The sequence below is a fragment of the Mya arenaria genome, chromosome 6 (assembly GCF_026914265.1).
Source record: "Mya arenaria isolate MELC-2E11 chromosome 6, ASM2691426v1".
Taxonomy (NCBI): Eukaryota; Metazoa; Mollusca; class Bivalvia; order Myida; family Myidae; genus Mya; species Mya arenaria.
The window spans coordinates 45102565-45121740 of NC_069127.1; the positions used below are offsets into that span (position 1 = coordinate 45102565).

A 19176-nucleotide genomic window follows, 5' to 3' on the forward strand; every position below is an offset into this window, starting at 1 on the left:
TGTCGGTAAGTTTTGAATACGTGATTTTAACGATTAAGCAAGGCATTATTCAAGGCCGGTATACGATTTCTTTGGCTAGAAATGTAGGTTATTACCATCCACATTACATGAAGTGACATTGACATTCTACATTTCTGTTCAACATCCGGGTCTTGTCAACTAGGGGCAAATAACTGTGATCTTGTGCAATATTATATTGTGGTATCTAACCTATATCGTTTCTTTTAATATGACTTGTTTTAAATCATATATGGGACTCAATATAAAATAATAGTAATTTGAAATTCTTTTCATCGTTGTTATCAATAGTTTTCGAGTTGCAATTAAAAAAGAGTATTTTACCTGGTTGACTGGTTGCTGTAAAGGACGATGTGCCTATTCGAAATTCTGTAATCCAGTCAACATTTCGCACGGTGGAAAACCAAATCGTTTGAAAAATGTAGTGATTTACAAACCAAGAAGTTAAAAAGGGTTGTCACAAGAGTCCAATAGGTGTTTTAACTGAAGTGTGTCCAAATTAAAGTACCTCACTTTGGTAAGGGATTGCTATTCTTGTATTATAACCGCTATTTTGTTCTTTAATAGCTTCATATTGTAACCGCATAGACTGTTGACACCCCTTCGTTTAATCTTAATCAACTGCGAAACTCAAATGCCTCGGAGATATGCTCGATTTCGGATACATTGCTATGAGCCTCTATAAATAAAAACATTGTACCTAGAAACAACAAAGAAGTCCTAAAAATGCTTAATTTACACATTAATTTTGTTAAGCTTAGGTTCTGCAATTTCTTTGAAAAATAAAAGCCACTTCAGTGTTTGAAACAAATTCCATGACGAAATATATATGCCAAGTTTTGCAAATACCATCACTATTCGTGTCTTTTTCACCAGCAATTGTGATACACCGTTACAGTAGTCCAAATAACTGTACGTTGACGGATTTTTTTTAGATTTTTGATATGGCAAATCCTTCACGTACAAATTGTTTAGTATCAAAAGTGGGTAGTTGTTCCGATCAGGATTCCGGGTTAAAGCATATAGCGTCTATAAAATATCATAAAAACAAGAAATATTACCAGATAATGTTATTTTATATTAGTTCCGTACACAAAAAAATAAATATCCAACTTATAATTATGAGTTTGACGGCTTTTCTTCATTTCATTCTGTCAAAACATAACGATATATACATGAAGGGCACCTGCAAGGCTTCAGGGCACAGTTTTAAATCGCTCGGAACATTTCGGCCATGGCCGAGTTGTTACGAATGTATAACGAGGTCTTTCTCGAAGCTTTGTCGGAGGAGGCCGAGTTCTTACGATTGTAACAAGTTGTTCCCCTTCGCATAATTGTTGTCAGTGTCAGTCAACTTTCGTTTTATTGGAAAGGTAAACAACTTGTTTTAATGCATGAAATGCTTGTTTAGTGCAAAATAACATTTCACTTACATGGTAAAATATGAATATAACTCTTTATGATCAATTTCAACCATAAATTACTTCACTTAAAAGAATTTCAATATTTTTAAAACACCCCCGTTTTTTGCACATTCCCGTTTAGACGTTAGGGATTGGAAGAATCCCGTATAACACGTCTATTATTTTAGACTAACCGCTACAGATACGGGTTGTAATTGGCATAATTTTATATGGTTTACATTGAGCCAATTACGATATACTGGTTGACAGTACCTTTCCTAACATGTCACAAATCAAGAACACCTGTTAAAACACACATTTGTTCACCATGATCGATTATTCAATGATCTAGATCAATACAGAGGCTTGCTTTGGTCATAAAATCCAATTTATCAAAATCCGCTTTCCTTGGCGTTTTCACCCGTTCACCCTCCGAGGCTGATCAGTGTACCGTATAATTACAATCATCGCGTTACTTGGGGTGAAAACACTGCGAAACTCTGAGAAAACTGATAAGAATCCAGTCTTTGACGTAACACACTTGACCATCGACCATGTCGAGCTGTTTTCCGCTCGGTCAACTGAAAAAATCAAGTAACTAGCACGCCCTGTCGAGTGATTTTTCCCGAAAAATAATTATCCAAAATGTTTTACCTATCGGTATCCATATCTGTTACAACAGGCTACCTAGATGCTTATTGAAATAAGCTTAATGGACGTTTGCACTATGACTGGTTTACTGCTATTCGCATCAGATCGATAAACGCTTATTCAAAATGTAACATTTTGATTACTTGTTGAGGGACGCTTGAAAAATTGAGAATGGGATACAGTCTATTCCTGTAGCTGTCATTTCTTCACACTGAACGATGTCACTTCTACGTTATTTCGAAGGAGCTACCCCGAAAAGAAAGGCTTCTGCTGACAAGCCTGATGCTAAAAAGGAGGTAACTAAGGTTTACGAACAGGCAAGAAAACGAAAGTTCCAGACATTTTGGACTGTGAACAGGCCATGGCTTTGTTACAGTGAGGGTATTATGACGACTTGGAAACACACGACTGAATGATTTGATGGCTATCAAGATCATGTCTCCAACCATCGAGAAGTTCGACAATGAAGCAGCCATTGCTGAATGGATGGTAGGTTAAATAAAGCAAGAATTGATATAGTCATTAAAAAGTATATGAAACTATATGAATTCAAAAGCATGACAAACAATAATTGAATAATCTACATGTTTAATACAATGTACATGTTCACAATTTCAGACCTCTACTCCATCTAGCTAGAAGAGACGAGTAGGAGAGCGCATAAAGCAGCCTGCCAGACCCAAGTAGGTCATCACCCTTGCAGACTCTGATCTCAACTAGGCAGATGAGATGGACCAGGCAGACGAGGTGACAGACACAAGCTCTCAAAGTACCAGTGAAATCCAGGTATCACAATTAAACACAAGATCTCAGTTACAATAGAACTGTTTTTACTGAATTTTACAATAATTATTAAATACTATTTTCGGTTGAACAGTTATTTTGACAAATAAATTTTATGCCATTTCATGCATTACTTTTAGGCAACTACGACATCGCTGGTGCCAGAGAAGATGATGTATGATGGAGACGATAGTGACGGAAAAGCGACTGCAAGATGTCAGAAGACCTTGTGTTTTCATTGTTGATGGAATACAGTAGAGATTAAAATGAGAAAACAGTTTATTGGTGTTATAGCTTTATTGCCTTACACATATATTAAAATATCTCTGTCAAAAAGTTATTTTGGTTCGGGCTAGTGAAACTTGATTCTGGCTAGTGCTTTTTCCAGGCTACTAGCCCGACTGGGCTAGTGCATGAAAAAAATTAGTGCCAAGACTGAGAATCTCCTGCCGTACATGTATCTGATTTTATGTAATTTATTTAAATACTTTCTTTTATTGTGTTGTTTCAATAATTTTCAGGCTTACTTGCACATAATACGACTGGTAATCCTTTGATGGCGCAAAATGCAATATTTGTCGTTGTTTATTTTTGACCCAGTTCTAATTATATCTTTGTATATGACTTTTGTCCCAGTTGCTTAAAGTAATTTAAACATTCTGTTTGCTACATTTATTTCTCTTTTTTACATTTAAACTTCCAGTTTGATAACACAAATGCAATTTTCGCAATAACAAACATGCAAAAACCAAAAGAAGTCTAAATTTAGCCACGATACGTCACTCTGAAATTTGCATATCACTTGACTTTCACATTCCAAAAAATACTAGATTGCGTTTCATACTAGTAATTTCTAGTAATTAACTAAGTAAGAAGTAATGGTTTCAATATTTTTTAAACACAATATTCAAACTAACACCATAACTTTCGTAAAATAGTTCAACTGAAAGCTGAATTGTATTAATTTAGAGAAGGAAATAGATTATGATAATATCTTCATACAGATGTAGATTAAATTGGTGATTTTTAAACCACAGAACATGAGTTACCTTCATTCTTTTATAACGTTATAATTAACAATGCAATTGAAATATTATCTGCAATGGTAAAAACAACTGATATGTATCACAAAAGAAATAGTGACAGGAAAAATAATCACTCTTACATGGTACTCAACACCTGAATTACTCTTTTCCAATTAAGTTCTCAAAAACACGATAAGAATATGACGTAATAATGGTAAACAAACATACACATGGTGTTATATCAGAAATACGTGGATATCAACAGGCAATTAGTTGAAAGGTAAATTAATAACCGAACGAGATATAAATGAATTGTTTTATTGAGTAAGTCTTCTTTCTGTCTTTACAATGAAAAGCTGACAAATGTGCAGGTAATTGATTTTAATAAACGATGTAACTGCAAATGTAATTATTTATTTTCAATAGTAGCAAGGTAGTAGCAAAGCATACAACTTGGAGTTCTGCTTTGAGGCCAATAAAACAACACGATTACCAGTGATAAAGGCAATAAAATGCTTGGCAGAAAACAAGCAAATCAGACAAACTCGGCAGATTTATCGGCAGTTGTCCACGACAAATTAAAAAAACCTCTGAGTGACTGAGGAAAGTGGTAGTTCCTCGTGGAGTGTACTGTAGCACACAGGGGAATGATGTCAGAAGGCGCATGCGCATCTTTGAGGCCATGCAGTTATGTTGACCCACGGGTGTAGAAATTAATTTAAGTAGCAGGAAAAATCCCAAAAGAAGGCGGGGGGGGGTGTCTGGGTGTCCTCCCCCAGTCAAGGTCAAGGGGCTTGTGGGATGAATTTAAGCCTTTTTAAACCAAAATTTCTTGTGTTCTGGTGCATGTTTATTTTGTTACAAGGAAACGGGGAAACTATATGAAAATGTACTTGAATATGATACTGAATCTGAGAACTACCCCACTGAATCTGAGTACTTCACTCCACCAGTGAGGGCTAACTAATAAACCAAATAACAGTCAAATTCAGATTCAGGATAATATTATAACATTCCAGACCACATGCCTTGCAATTTGCTAGCAATTCCCTCCCAATGGTATACTGTGAAATCATTTATATTCGTTGGCATGAAATATCATGGTTTGCCGAAAAATTACATTTTTGTTGGTACTTGAATTCGTGGTTTTTCATTTTTGAAAAAAAAATAATCAAAACTGCGATCGTCTTACATCGTCTGCATTATCTCCACGCGCTGGCCCGTGGTTTCTGTCTTCTACGTCATCCGGTTTATGACACTTGCTAAAAGGGTATGACATGCCAATTAGTGCATATATCCATGTCAATTATCGATTTAATTGAAAATTAAGGTCATAAGAGAAGATGTACCCTGATCCTAAATACAGATAGCAGATAGGCGCCATTGAATGCCAATTAAGAATTTTGCAAACTGAAAACACCGAGAAGGTCCTCATATGGGTGCTTTTCAAAATAATGAGGCAAAAGTGGGGTTGAAAATTCAAACCCAGTTTTCATGATTGTCACCTATTTTACATGAAAGTAAATCCTTCAAATTACACGGAAATAACTTTGGGAAATTATCAGGAAATACAAATAAAAAAATATTTTGACCTTAAATCCAAACATTGCAAACATTTCTTACAATATGGGTGATCTATAAAAGTGTCTTATGACAAGAACCTAGCATAAATCAGATGCTTTTTCTAAATTTTATAATCAGTAATTGGTACCTCTGTGTAGTCATGTGCATAATAATTCAGTTGTTTAAGAAAAATAAAAAAAATCAACACATTTTGTCTAAATTTGAAACCAAAAATAAATTGTTACCTCAAAGTTTTTGCTGTAATTAAAACTAGAATCAAATAAGGGAAAAATCTACATTTACTTCACCTTATGCATCTTTATAGACCACATACCAAATTTCAAGAATGTATTGTAATTTACAATTGCCAAATTTTCATTTCAAAATTGAACTATTTTTCGGTGCACATGGGACACAAATTGAAAGCCAATATAATATGCATTTATATTCACTTTTATGTTACACAAACATTATTTGTGATCAACTTAAGACATTTCTGTGTATATGTTAGAGTGTATTCCTCAAAATTTCTTCAGTATCACATTTTTCACAACAATTTCCTCAAAATTCAACAGCATGTAATGAATTATGATGCAAATGGAAAATAATGGCAAAGAGAACAACTTACAGCAAACAGTCACATATATATAAATTTATTACTTCAAATTGAGTCCAAAAATAAGAAAATATCATCAATGGTAATATAAAGTACTAGAATTCATACATGTTTAGTACTTTGTTATGTAATGGAAAGGGTGCACAGGGGACAAATCATAATGCAAGTAATATTTTTTAATTATGTAATTATTTTTGTAACTTAACTTTTCCTGGTAAACATTTTTACAATAAGAGGAACTGTACTTTCAGTAAAGCTTGAAACAATACTGTAAATGTATGAAAGATTACATTAGAGCCTACAAAACTAAATTTCTAATCAATGGAATAAAATATGTCCACAGAGTGGAATAAAGTTTTTGGTCTCAATGCACCTGTTACCATTAAACACTTTGTGAACATGTCTAAATTAAAAGATGCCTCTTTGCCTTTGGCTTCCTACTCAATAGAACAGTATCTGTTTTATTAGGCATTATTCAAGAATTAAATTCAAGAAAATTCTCAACTTTTGGTTTCCACAAGGATTTAAGTTCACCTGGCTTTGACATGGTTTTACTTTGGTCCATTTTTAGGCGCTCAAATTGCCAAAGACTTATCTTGCAACTCCACATATTCTTAGCATTGCTTATAAGTGTATACTAGATGCCTTTTTAATATTTTCCTAATTTAGTTGGTGTGCCTACTTTTCTTATGACTATGACTGACAGACATCACCAATTGTGTAATTTTCTACGACATGATTTATTTTAAGACCTTCACTTCGGTTTACCAGACGGTTAGTTGTGGAGGCCCATGCCATGAAATCCCTCTGAAAGGGTTGTTTTGCATGTTGTGCTTTTTCTGAACTGATGCTGCTTCAACTGTGTGTGTTCATCCCTTCTCATTTTAACCTTTCACCTTTTATTATGTCTGTCATTTTCTGGACTTTTATTGTTTCCTCATTTCTCTTAATTTTATTTCTTCTCTGCCTCTGCTTGTTTAGTTTCACCTTTTCTTTTATTTGTAAACCATATAAAGGATCTATTTGTCCTCTTTCTTAGGGTTTGAGCAATACCTGGCAAATTCTACTCTTTTTCTCTGAGTATCTTGATCTCTGTCATACATTTTCTGCAACTTTTGATCTTTCCTAAGTCATTCTCTGCCCTTCCTAGACTTCATTGTGTTAATGTTTTCAACAGTCTTTTCTTCATTTATTTTCATATTTTCTATGTGATCTCTGGAAAAGGAAGCTTAACTACAAGCCTTTCCATTAGTGTACTTATTTCCTGTACAGAATTATAATCTGGTATATCGATATGTGCTATCCATATAAAAAAATGTCCCCTGTGCACTGAATTGAACCATATAATACCTTGCACATATAAAAGCATTACATGAATAATTTCAATTTGATTCAATGTTTTTTAATTGTTATGATAAATCAAAATAGAATATTTAAACAAAATATGTTATCTTGTGTGCCTCAATATTGAAACTGTATTTAAATTAATTTGATAAACCTTTAAAAGTAAACATTTAATGGCTTTATAATTAAATAATAAAGTAACAGTATTTATAACACACTTACAATCAAGTTGCTAAACTATTAAGTGATGCCTAAATATAACATACACACTTCTAAGAATGTGGAAATAGCACCATATTTGTCAGTTATGACATTTTATTGAAATCTGCTAAAACAGGGTGCACAGGGGACATTACTTTAAACCATGCAGATGCTTCAAATCTCTGTATGTGAGAGGCTGAAAACTGTTTTTGCATTTGTTGTAACTTTCTTTTTTGGGAAATACAGCAGAATATCATTTTATTGAAGAAATTATAGAAATCTGACAACTAACAACCGAAAAGGTGCACAGGGGACATTTTGGAGTAATAAGACATGCATCTGAGTTACAGACAAAATAATGTATGAAATAATAAAACTATGTCATTTATATAAAGCTGACAGGTTAAAGTTATTAAAATAACATAGTAATGTAATATAAATAGTGCTTAACCCTTTAGCACATAGACAAGTGGCCAGATTACACCTCCCAGTCAATAGCCATCTTACTGATAAGCAGTCCTTATCTGCATAGGCACTTTTCTGGATATTTGAAAATGAGAAAATGAATACAGCAGTATGACCTTAAAATCAATGTTACTCCAAATAATTGTGTCCAAATCTTTTTTATGTGAATTCATTTTTTATAGATAATTAAATTATCTAATAAATGGTGTCAATGATGAAATATTAAATTATTTTATTTCAGCTGTGAATGTATTTTCAAGATGGATTTGTAACATTTCTTTGAAATGTCATAATTGCATTAAATCAAAGGGTAATAAAATGCTGGGATCGATCTAATTTTTATTACCCCTATCATAAAAAAGACCCATCTGGATTAAAAAGCCGACAATTTATGTTCTTGTGTATTAAATACACAGACATATGTCAGGAATATCCGGTGTCATCCAGCTGAGAGATCCAGTCCAAGGTGTCTGTTTAACTTTATTACCCCCTCATAAAATTGTTTACAAAAAAAGAAAGCCGATAAATGATTTTCCGGTATGAATAAAAAGATCTAGATCAAACAAAACGCTTGCACATGACCTATTTTACAGCCAAAACTATGATGGACATTATATAAGCTTCACAGAAAATTTACCCATCATTTACTAATTGTTTCTTTTGTTTGTAAACAAAATATTACCTTTAAGTAAATATAATCTCAATTGATTTTAATGGTAAACTGAACTGACGTAATATATTTAATGATTTACGCATCAATGAATTTGGGGGAAATTCCATACAGTACTTAGCTCGTGGTCTTATTACGTCACAATGGGATATCACACCTGCGATTGGGAGTATAAACACCTTCTCAATTTAGCAGACGATATTTTCAAGGGAAAATCAATACACAAAAGGTTAAACTTTAATTTTATAAACATCCGGGATATTGTTTACAAAAAGAAAGATGCAAAATTGAAATATTGAAATGACCCTATTGAAATATGCGGGCCATGCGTTTACATCCAGTAATGGATACGGTCGGCCAAATGCGTATACATCTGGTAATGAGCTATGTCGGCCTATCTCGTATACATGCGCTAAAGGGTTAAATGGAATGGTAGTGTTCTCAATGTGAATTGAATATTCTATCTTCTTTTTTAAATGAATGGGGGTCCGCCATATGACATTAAAATTTGGTTAAGTAAATACATATTTTTTTATTTGAAGTATGTTTTTTAAAATGAGAAAGGGTTCAGTTACATAAAAAACAATACAATTGTCAAATTCCAATATGCACCAGCGATTGTTTAATTGCAACGACATCTTTCTTACATTAACTTTCAGTTTCACTTTCACGTTTTTCTTTTTCTCGGAAGTAAACAAAAACATTCAACTTTGACCATGTGAGCTTTTTAGACCATGTGAGCTATGAAAAATGTTTATTTTTCTGTTATACATGAACAACTTATAAGATATATTTTAAATTGACACGAAATATAATAAAACAACTTAAAATAAATGAACAAAATATGTCTTAGCATTGTTGTTTTTCAAAACCATCATACTTAGTGAAAAAGCTATCAGTTAATTTGCATAGTGGGCTGAGTTAATATTACGTCATTGAGTTTGAGCGCTGCTAATGGACACGGTTACCGATCAGATTCCAGATCGATAATCACTTGTCACTTCGGATGTTAATTGCTCTCGCGGTTTAAACAAACATTCAGATCATGCATTGAGGCTCCTTTCAGATGATACCGACTCTCACACTGAAATTCTTAATAACTTAATATTGACAAAGGTCAGATTTTCATAGCCAATCGGGCTATCGGATTTAATTTTTTCATAGCCTACATTCAAAATACTTATAATTTAAATTGCATGCTTGAAAAAAACAGCGGAATAAATAGCATTGCAGTTATCTTGGATGTAAAATACACGTGTCTTGATGAATATGAAGAAACTTGTTAGGGACCTCTTTTTGCACAAAAATGATGGTTTTTAGCTCGACTATTCGAAGAATATGGAGAGTTATACTACTCACCCGAGCGTCGGCGTCACACCTTGGTTAAGGTTTTGCATATATAATGTACATGATTTTAATATGTGCATCTACACTTTTGTAGTGTTTTTAATAGTCACTGAAACTTGCACTGGCAAAACCAAAGACATCTGGCTCATTGTTTGTGTCTAAAATGTTGATTAACATCATTTTGGATATATAATAATATAATGAGATAAACAACACATCTGAGGAAATTTAATGTCTGATACAAGGAAGAAACAAGGTATGTAACTCGAACTTACCATGTTTTACGTTGGAGTCCAGTTTTTTTAAGTTTCTTAATCAACATACAAACAATCAATTTTAAAAAAGGTGACATGAAAAGAGGAGTCAATGCCCTTTAAAATGGTATGCAATATGTTGGTATATCTTTATTGCCTTTGACAAACAAGCCAAATCCAATGTCACATTCTCGTCTTTTTCTGTAGTCGGAAACTGTACAGCAAATTCCAATTTTCAGTGTGTCCCCGTGTAAACACGTCTACTCACAGAAATATTTAAGTGATTTTATGCTTTGATATAAAGAAAATACAATTCTTTTCCGATATCACAAAATGACAAACGCCACGATTTTATGAACAACAGTATCAGTCTTCAAACTAAATCCACTTTAAAATTTCGTAAAAGGCAGCCATATTCTTTACAAGCGCTTAGATGATGATAATAAGCAAGTTTCATTTTCATTATGGCATATAATATGCATGTGATATCACAAAGCAATGAAACATATTTCAGTAAACATTATAAGCAATAAACTGTGGCATCCGCCATCTTGGAAATTGTGCGCGATAATTTTTTGCTGTTGTGAAATTAGCGTTAGGTTAAATAACACTAAATTTTATTTTCTATCAGAGATCGAAGAAACAGGCGGCAGATTTTTTTTTATATAAAGTTAGGAATTTGAATCTTTTTCTTATTTGGGTTTTGCAATATTTAGGTATGGCGCTCCCGTAAAATGAAAAATAAAAAAAACTCTGGCCTTAATGCAAATAATTGGCCTTTATTATTTGACTTAGAAATTCTGGTTAAGGTTTTGCGTGCAAGCACACATAGGTTTATATCTCATCGACAACTTCATGAGGTTTTGCATTGAGACATGGCACAATGGTACTCAACCATCCAACCTACTTAATTAACCAAGTAAGATAACTCATGTTAGCATTTAATCCAAGTAATTGCTCTTTATTACTTGACTTAAAAATTCTGGTTATGGTTTTGCATGCAAGCACACATCAATTAATATCTCAGGAACTACTTGAGGTATTGCATTGAGACTTGATACAATGGTACTCAACAATCTAACCTACTTAATTAACCAAGGAAGATAACTCAAGTTTGCATTTAATGTATATAATATCCCTTTATTATTCAACTAAGATATTCTGGTTAAGGTTTTGCGTGCTAGCACATATGGGTTAATATCTCAAGAACTACTTGAGGTATTGCATTAAGATTTATACAATGGTACTCAACAATCCAACCTACTTAATTAACCAAGTAAGATAACTCTTGTTTGCAAAATTATATTAAATAATGGCCCCTTTTTTAGACATAGAAATTCTGGTTAAGGTTTTGCTTGTTACCACTTTTAAGTCAATACCTCAGCGAATACATCATGTATTGCATTGAAACTTTACACACATGCTCCCAACCATTTAACCTTCTTCTTTTATCAAGTAAGATAACTCTATCTTTCGTATTATATAATTTTTGCCCCTTTATTATGCAACTAAATTCTGGTTAAGGTCTTGCATGTTAGCACACATAGGATAATATCTCAGAAAAACTTAAAACATGTAAACAAAAATCACCAACAAAGAGTGTAGTTATGTTACACAAAACAACAAATTACTTCTAGAATCAAATGATAAATAGACAAAAGGTATTTAAACTGTGAATGTATTAACTAACAAGCCTTTTCTTAAACCTATGCATGACCATGCAAAATGGTTGAATTGATGTCTTTTTGTAGACAGTTAAAAAAATATTATCTTATGAGCATGCAATTAATGAAAATTGCCTGGCCAATTCCGTTGCCGTACTGGTAAAATGAACTTTTGTCTTCGTCATTGACTTATGATTCAATGCCGTCATGTAAATTTATTTTTGAAAACGAGTATTAAAAAGGTCATACTTATACCGATCTGTCAGCTAGTAAGTCATATAACTCTGCCTACCGACGCTACAGGGTACCTTGATGTACGGGTTAGTCAACGGTTTTTAACACTGGAGTTGGGAGTGATAGATAGATAGATAGATAGATAGATTAGATTAGATTAGATTAGATTAGATTAGATTAGATTAGATTAGATAGATTAGATAGATAGATAGATAGATAGATAGATAGATAGATAGATAGATAGATAGATAGATAGATAGATAGATAGATAGATAGATAGATAGATAGATAGATTAGATTAGATTAGATTAGATTAGATTAGATTAGATAGATAGATAGATAGATAGATAGATAGATAGATAGATAGATAGATAGATAGATAGATAGATAGATAGATAGATAGATAGACAGATAGACAGATAGACAGACAGATAGACAGACAGACAGACATGTTTGTAGATCTACCAGAACCAGCTACTTCTGCCTTACAAATATTGCAAACGGTCTTGATATCGTTTTAATTTATGTCGAGCTATATTTTTCGAATATTCATACTTATAGTAAATTTACGGAATTGTTTCCTTTTGAACCGATATGCAACAATAACGATGACCGAATTTGAAGTAAAACATTGGTTCAAATTGATTTATCTGTATATTGAGCCAGCACTAATGTTCATGAAACTTAGTCAGAAGTTTATATTGATTAGCTCTAGGCCAAGTTTGAATCTGGGTCATGTGCAGTCAAAAACTAGGTCACCAGGTCAAATAATAGGAAAAGCATGTTAACACTCTAGAGGCCACATTTATGACCATATGTTCATGGAACTTGATCAGAATGTTATTCTTAATGCTCTTGCTTGTATCAGGTAGGCAATACAGGGCCTTCAGGGCCCTCTTGTCTTTTTATTTTTGGCTATTTCATCATACAGAGTACAGCCCCTTTAATTGTTGCATCTCACAGTTCATAGGATATAATCACTTAGTTATTTTTTAAATACTTTGACTATTCAAATTTAAGGAAATCAACTTAAGTTATGAATTGGCATAAAGATGTTTTATGAATACTGCTCCAGACCTTTTCAAATTGTGATTTCTTTTAAATGTGAAATTCAAGTTATCTATTCAAATAATGGAAGAATGACATTCAGTTATAAACAAACACAAATATCAGCATTTGGGGTCCCTAGGGTCAAGGTCAAGGTCACTGTTACTAAAAATAGAAAAACAGTTGAAACTGAATAACTTTAGTTAGGGTTGACATATATTGACCAAACTTGGTCAATAGGAAGAGTTTATGGATACCTTTCATGGGATTGTGTTTGGGGTCCCTAGGGTCAAGGTCACTGTTACTAAAAATAGAAAAACGGTTGAAACTGAATAACTAAAGTTAGGGTTGACATATCCTGACACAACTTGGTATTAAGGAAGAGTTTATGGATACCTTTCAATTGATTGCATTTGGGGTCACTGTTACTAAAAATAGAAAAACAGACACAGGCTGAAGTTCTTCTGTCAATTATTAAAAACCTGGTTTCGTCACATTGCGGCGTTTCTTGTTTACCTTTATTCCAAATAAACCTTTGATTAATCAAGTTCAGTACAGTCAAACCTGGTTGAACGGTCACCTGCTTTAAAGGGTCACCTGCCTTATCGGGCCACTCAAAATTCCCCCCATGCGTTTATACTATATAAAGTACGTGCATTAAGTAGCCAACTGTCTAACACGGCCGTGGCCACTAATATTTGTCCCTGTGAAGCCATAAAAACACTAATGATGGCCACTAATCCCTTGTCACTGACACTTCCGCAAGTAATGTTTGCCAATACACAGCTTTAATTGATACTGAAGTTGACGGAAAAGAACGACAGTCTCGGATATTTCCGTTGTCCAATCAAAATGCCTATAACATCACATGATTACCATGCGTGTTTACTTATTGAGAGATCATGTTTATAACACGTCGTCGTTTCAATCAGAATTGACACACTTAATGAAAATATTTTAATAATTATGAAGATAATTGTCAAATACCGACAAAGAACGCCGGATATGATAATGATGAATTTACAGTTTGCACTGTCACTTGATGGTGTGAAACGAGTTACGATGTAAATTCATTTTTGTATTAATTTTCAAAGTGCTCGGCTTTATACTTCTACGAAAATATACTTACATTGTATTCCTGATATTCTTTTCAATTTTGGTTATGGCTGACAATAAAATAAATCAGAAGTGTTTGACTCTAAAAGAAGTTGTCGAGTGTATTCAATTATTAGAAACGGCCGTAGTGCAAGAAGAACTTGTTTTTTTCTATATTTGCATTCAGCCTTCTTTAATGGTACTGATGATACTGATTGTGGGGTGAGGTGGTGGTTAAGATACATAATTGACCTCTGTTTGAACAAAGCCAAAGTGTCAGAAAAGTCCAACCTGGACTAAGTGGCCACCTGTAGTAAGCAGCCACTTTTACCTATTCCCAAAGGTGGCCACTTAATACAGGTTTGACTGTTATTGCTTTGATAGAAGAGATGTCTTTAGATTATAACACCGAATATATAATTATTGTCTCATCATTGCTAGAACAACAGAGGCCATACATGAGTGGGAAAATTATGTACTTAGGTTTCTGGAATTATTTATGTCCAAGCACTCCAACTTGAACCAAATTATTATATTTTCAGAAGGCAATGGCAGACGGTTCTCCATCACCTAAAAAGGTATGTATTGTAGGTACCCTAGTTGCCTCTGAATCAATTGTTTGTTTCAGCTTGTATTTATGAGCAGGATTTTCCCTGATACAGAATACCAATGTCCCTGCCTTCAGTTTTAGCTTGACTATTCGAAGGATAAAGAGGGCTTTATTACTCGCCCCAGCATCCGTGTCGGCGTCTGGTTCAAGTTTTCACTTATAACTCTAATACCCTTCATTCAATTCACTTACCGTAAATGACTGGTTATAAGACGCCCTTTTTTCCCTCAGATTTCAATGTAAAAAATGCCTGCGTCTTAGGCCAAATAAAAAAATAGGTCTGTTTCAGGTTACCCGACTGACCCTATTTTTTCCCACCGACCCTAACCTATTTTTCCTTAAAAAAAATGTGATTTGGGTACGATAAGCATTCGTTACGAAATGTATGTACGTAAAGTTGACAATATTAGAGTTGGATTTCTGAATGTATTTACCGTACTTCACCTTAGAGTTCGGACACCTTAAAATAATTAATTTTTCGCTCTCCGAATTCATAGAAAATAACCATTTTTACATGTTTATCTACATGCAAGGTAAACCTGCCTTTTTTCTTTATGTCTGCATTTTACCACTTATTAATTTATCCGTAGTTATCAATGATTATTACGCCTATAAGTGTAACTCCTTCATCAAGTTAATAAAAATCCCATTCAACACCATTTTTAAACTTTTTTATACATGCATTGAAATGAATAAACACCTTTTATTGGCTTCAGATCAAACAGTCACATTGTGTGACGTCACATAACTCTCAGTTATACCCACGAGGATCTCGTGGAGAGCATGGGTATTGCTATGCAGGATTAATGTTTCTGAGTAGTGTTTTCGATTGTAACTTAAGTATTGCATTTCTAACTTTAATTCATCACATTAAATAGTTACCTGTATCATTGAATGTGTTGATTTTTTTTGTTCTATTGATGTTACAATGAGCATTATTGTACAATTATTGCTTCATAAAGTCTATATTAAAAGTGTGGTACAAGTTTCAAAGTTTATTGGCGGATCGTTTTCCAAACATGTCATGTCTGTGTTTTCTTAATCTCTTGATTGCCCTTGTTGTTTCTTTAATCCTCCATTAAATATATCACACATCCTTTTCAACAGGCCATAAATCGTTTAATATGGGTAGTAACTAACTAACTTATCACAGTGATGTATACGGTTAGGTAATCTAGCCAGGCATTGTAAAGATAAAGATCAATAATATTTGTCTGTGAGACTTAGTAACTGTAAAAGTTACAATCGATGTCCTTTGGGTGTCCGAAAATTAGATACCTAAAATAAATTATTTTTGAAAATGGATGTCCAAATTTTTAGATTGTCCGAACTCGTAAGGTGAATTACGGGTAGTTTGTGCTTGTGTGGCAGGTATATTTCAATTCTTGAAATATATTTTCTTGTCAGATACAAATGAGTCAGATACTGACTTTCGGATTGATATGTCAGACTTCAGTTTGCAATTTTGGCAATAAAACCTGCATGTTACTTGTTCTTCAAACCTGAACCCCCAGGTCCTCTTGACAGCATTGAGGTTTCCTTGGCTGATGGCTTATATGGTAAATTTGCTGTCCCACTCTTCATGTAATTATGTTACAGGGAGGTTAGCATTCTACAGAGGGTGATTGAAAGCAAAAGGGTGCATAAAGAAAAGTAAAACCGTTCCTGGAAAGTCTTAAATAATAGCAGAGTGGTGTACCATAATTTAGTTGAAATCCAACCATCATTGTCAAAGTATTTACCAGACAAATAAAGAATGTTTCCTTTGAAGGACGGAACATGTTTAAAAACTACTGATAAACCTGAAAATTGATTACTTTTATTTTTGTTACTTTCTGAGTCAACAGTTATTGAAATCAATATATCAAAAAAATAAATAAATAATAATAAACAAAATAAAAAAATATTCCGACCTACCTACCCTATTTTTTTTGGCAGCGTTACCTGAAACACACCTATTTTTTTATTTGGCCTTACAAACAGTAACAAGCATTTGACATTTTTTCTGAGGTGGATTTCAGCCCCAAATTGGCTCTTCAGAGAAATTAGCTAAATAACTTCAGCAAACACATTATAAACTACCTTTTTGGATGTGTTAATGTGTAGTAAACATAAAAAATATCTACATTAAAGTTTTGGAAGCCAGAACTACAGAGAAATAAATGGTGAAAAAACTAATTTGTTTAGATTTATGTAGAAAGGGATGTAACTCGTGTCATCTCGATCGAGTTTATACGGCTTAAAACGGCAGTTGAAGATTGTGATACGGTGTAACGTTAAACGATTATTATTTAAAATTTTCATTATTGTACAAATAAAATTAGGCCTTTTTTTAATTATTTGTTTTACTAACGGCCAGAGATGTTAAGTGTCAGAGGAGGAGGAAAAAAAAAAAAATTACATTTCTGGAATTTTATTTTTTGGTCGGTGGAAAAAAACACACAGAAAAGCAAAAGCTATGATGTATCCTTGATGATTTTCTATTTGAATGTCATGTCAATATATATGTAAGTGTGTGCACATTTGTTTTTGTTTTGTCTGACAAGTTCACTTCATATTTTCATTAATCACTCTTTATACTTTGTTAAGGCCACTCCTTTTTTATTTTTGGTTACAAGAATTTTCAGAAAAAATGTCCACCAGGTGGTCGAAAAAAAAAAAAGGGAAAAAAGTCACAAAACATACTGTTGAAGGGCGAAAATCAGAGAACAACATAAACATTGAAAAATTATATCATTTACTTGACATTCTAAATTTTAAAACTGCTATTAATGCATGTTTTAATACACTCAAAGTTCTAATTAAACACACAGTTTAAATCTTACATACTGTGCATATAAAACATCAATGAAATTGACTATAAAACATGTTTACATGTATAAACTACACTTTTTTCAAAGATACATTGAATACCACTCAGCAAGACATTTGTTTAGCTTTAAGGGTATGCAGCATTTTTATTGTTAAAGCAAAAGTAAATGCAGAACACTTAATAACTGACTGATATTAAATTGAAAAAAAGAAGGCGAATTTTACGCATTAAAATACACAAAAATTGCACTGTATTAAAACAATACATTTCATTTTCTAAACATTGTTTCATTTAATTCAATGTTGGAAAATGTCAATGAAGTGAAATAATTACCTATTTTGTAAATAAGGAAGTAACATTTTAAGAAGACATTTGAGCTTTAATATTATGAAAACAATTCCTGAAAAACTCCAAACCAAACTAGACCTTAATTTGAGTTTTAATTACCCTTACCATGCGGGGTCCTACTTTTGTGTAACCCGGTCCATGCTAAGTCCGGATATTTTCGGACCGGGATATTTACCATGGGATGTTCACCAAATCCATTTCAAATTAAAATCTTGCAGCAAATTACCACATCAGTACATAAAAATCACATATCAAAATAATAAATCTAGCATGTGACTTAACTTTATGTACCAATGATAGTAAACTGACCGTGAAATCCATAATTATGTGTGGATATTTTCATCTTCTCCCAACTCTGCCATTTTGTGTATACATGAGTTCACAGGGCATCTATACTTGCTTGTTTATTTTTCATTTCAAAAAGCATTCCTTGGTTACAACAACAAATCTCATTTATAGTGAAATATCAAGTTCATAACAAATTAAACGTACTAATTCAAAAAAGTTTTCTGTGTTGTTTTATCTAAATGTTTTGCACAGTAATGTCATTGACACATGTGTTCAACTCTTTCATTGTTTTTACTTTACTTTAAACCCAAACATGAATAAATATGTAATCTAGAATAAACACAAGCTTTAAATTGACTCAATAACAAGTATTTCCAAACCAGTCTGTGATTTAAAATCCATAAACACCACCGATTGAACTTGTGAAACTAGGTCACCGGTGTCAACTTAGAAATTTTACTTTCGATTTCACCACTACTAATTCGATGGCAGCCGCTGACACTTTTATTTTTATCTATAAACAACAGTATTTTCATGACCTAAATTGGCGGGGAAAAACAAAAATCACCTGTTATTGTTAGTGTATGCTGTTAAATTTGCCAATGTTTTTACTATTGTTATTTTAACATTTGCATATTTTGATAAATTATTTCATACATAGAATGACTGCTATTGTCAATTCTGCCATTGCCAACGGCGCTGCCATAACAGTTGGATGGCTCACATGCTATCACTATA

General features: G+C 33.0%; 1 protein-coding gene across 1 annotated transcript in view; it reads left to right on the forward strand.

The window, feature by feature from the left end:
- Positions 1-357: 357 nt before the first annotated feature.
- The window catches only part of LOC128238149 (pre-mRNA-splicing regulator WTAP-like), a 77597-nt gene continuing 58778 nt past the window's right edge, over positions 358-19176 (forward strand). The window contains exons 1-2 of the mRNA XM_052953731.1: positions 358-535; positions 14923-14958. Of these exons, the coding sequence (XP_052809691.1) occupies positions 14929-14958 (30 nt within the window). The 5' untranslated portion in view covers positions 358-535; positions 14923-14928. The remainder of the gene's footprint in view (positions 536-14922; positions 14959-19176) is intronic.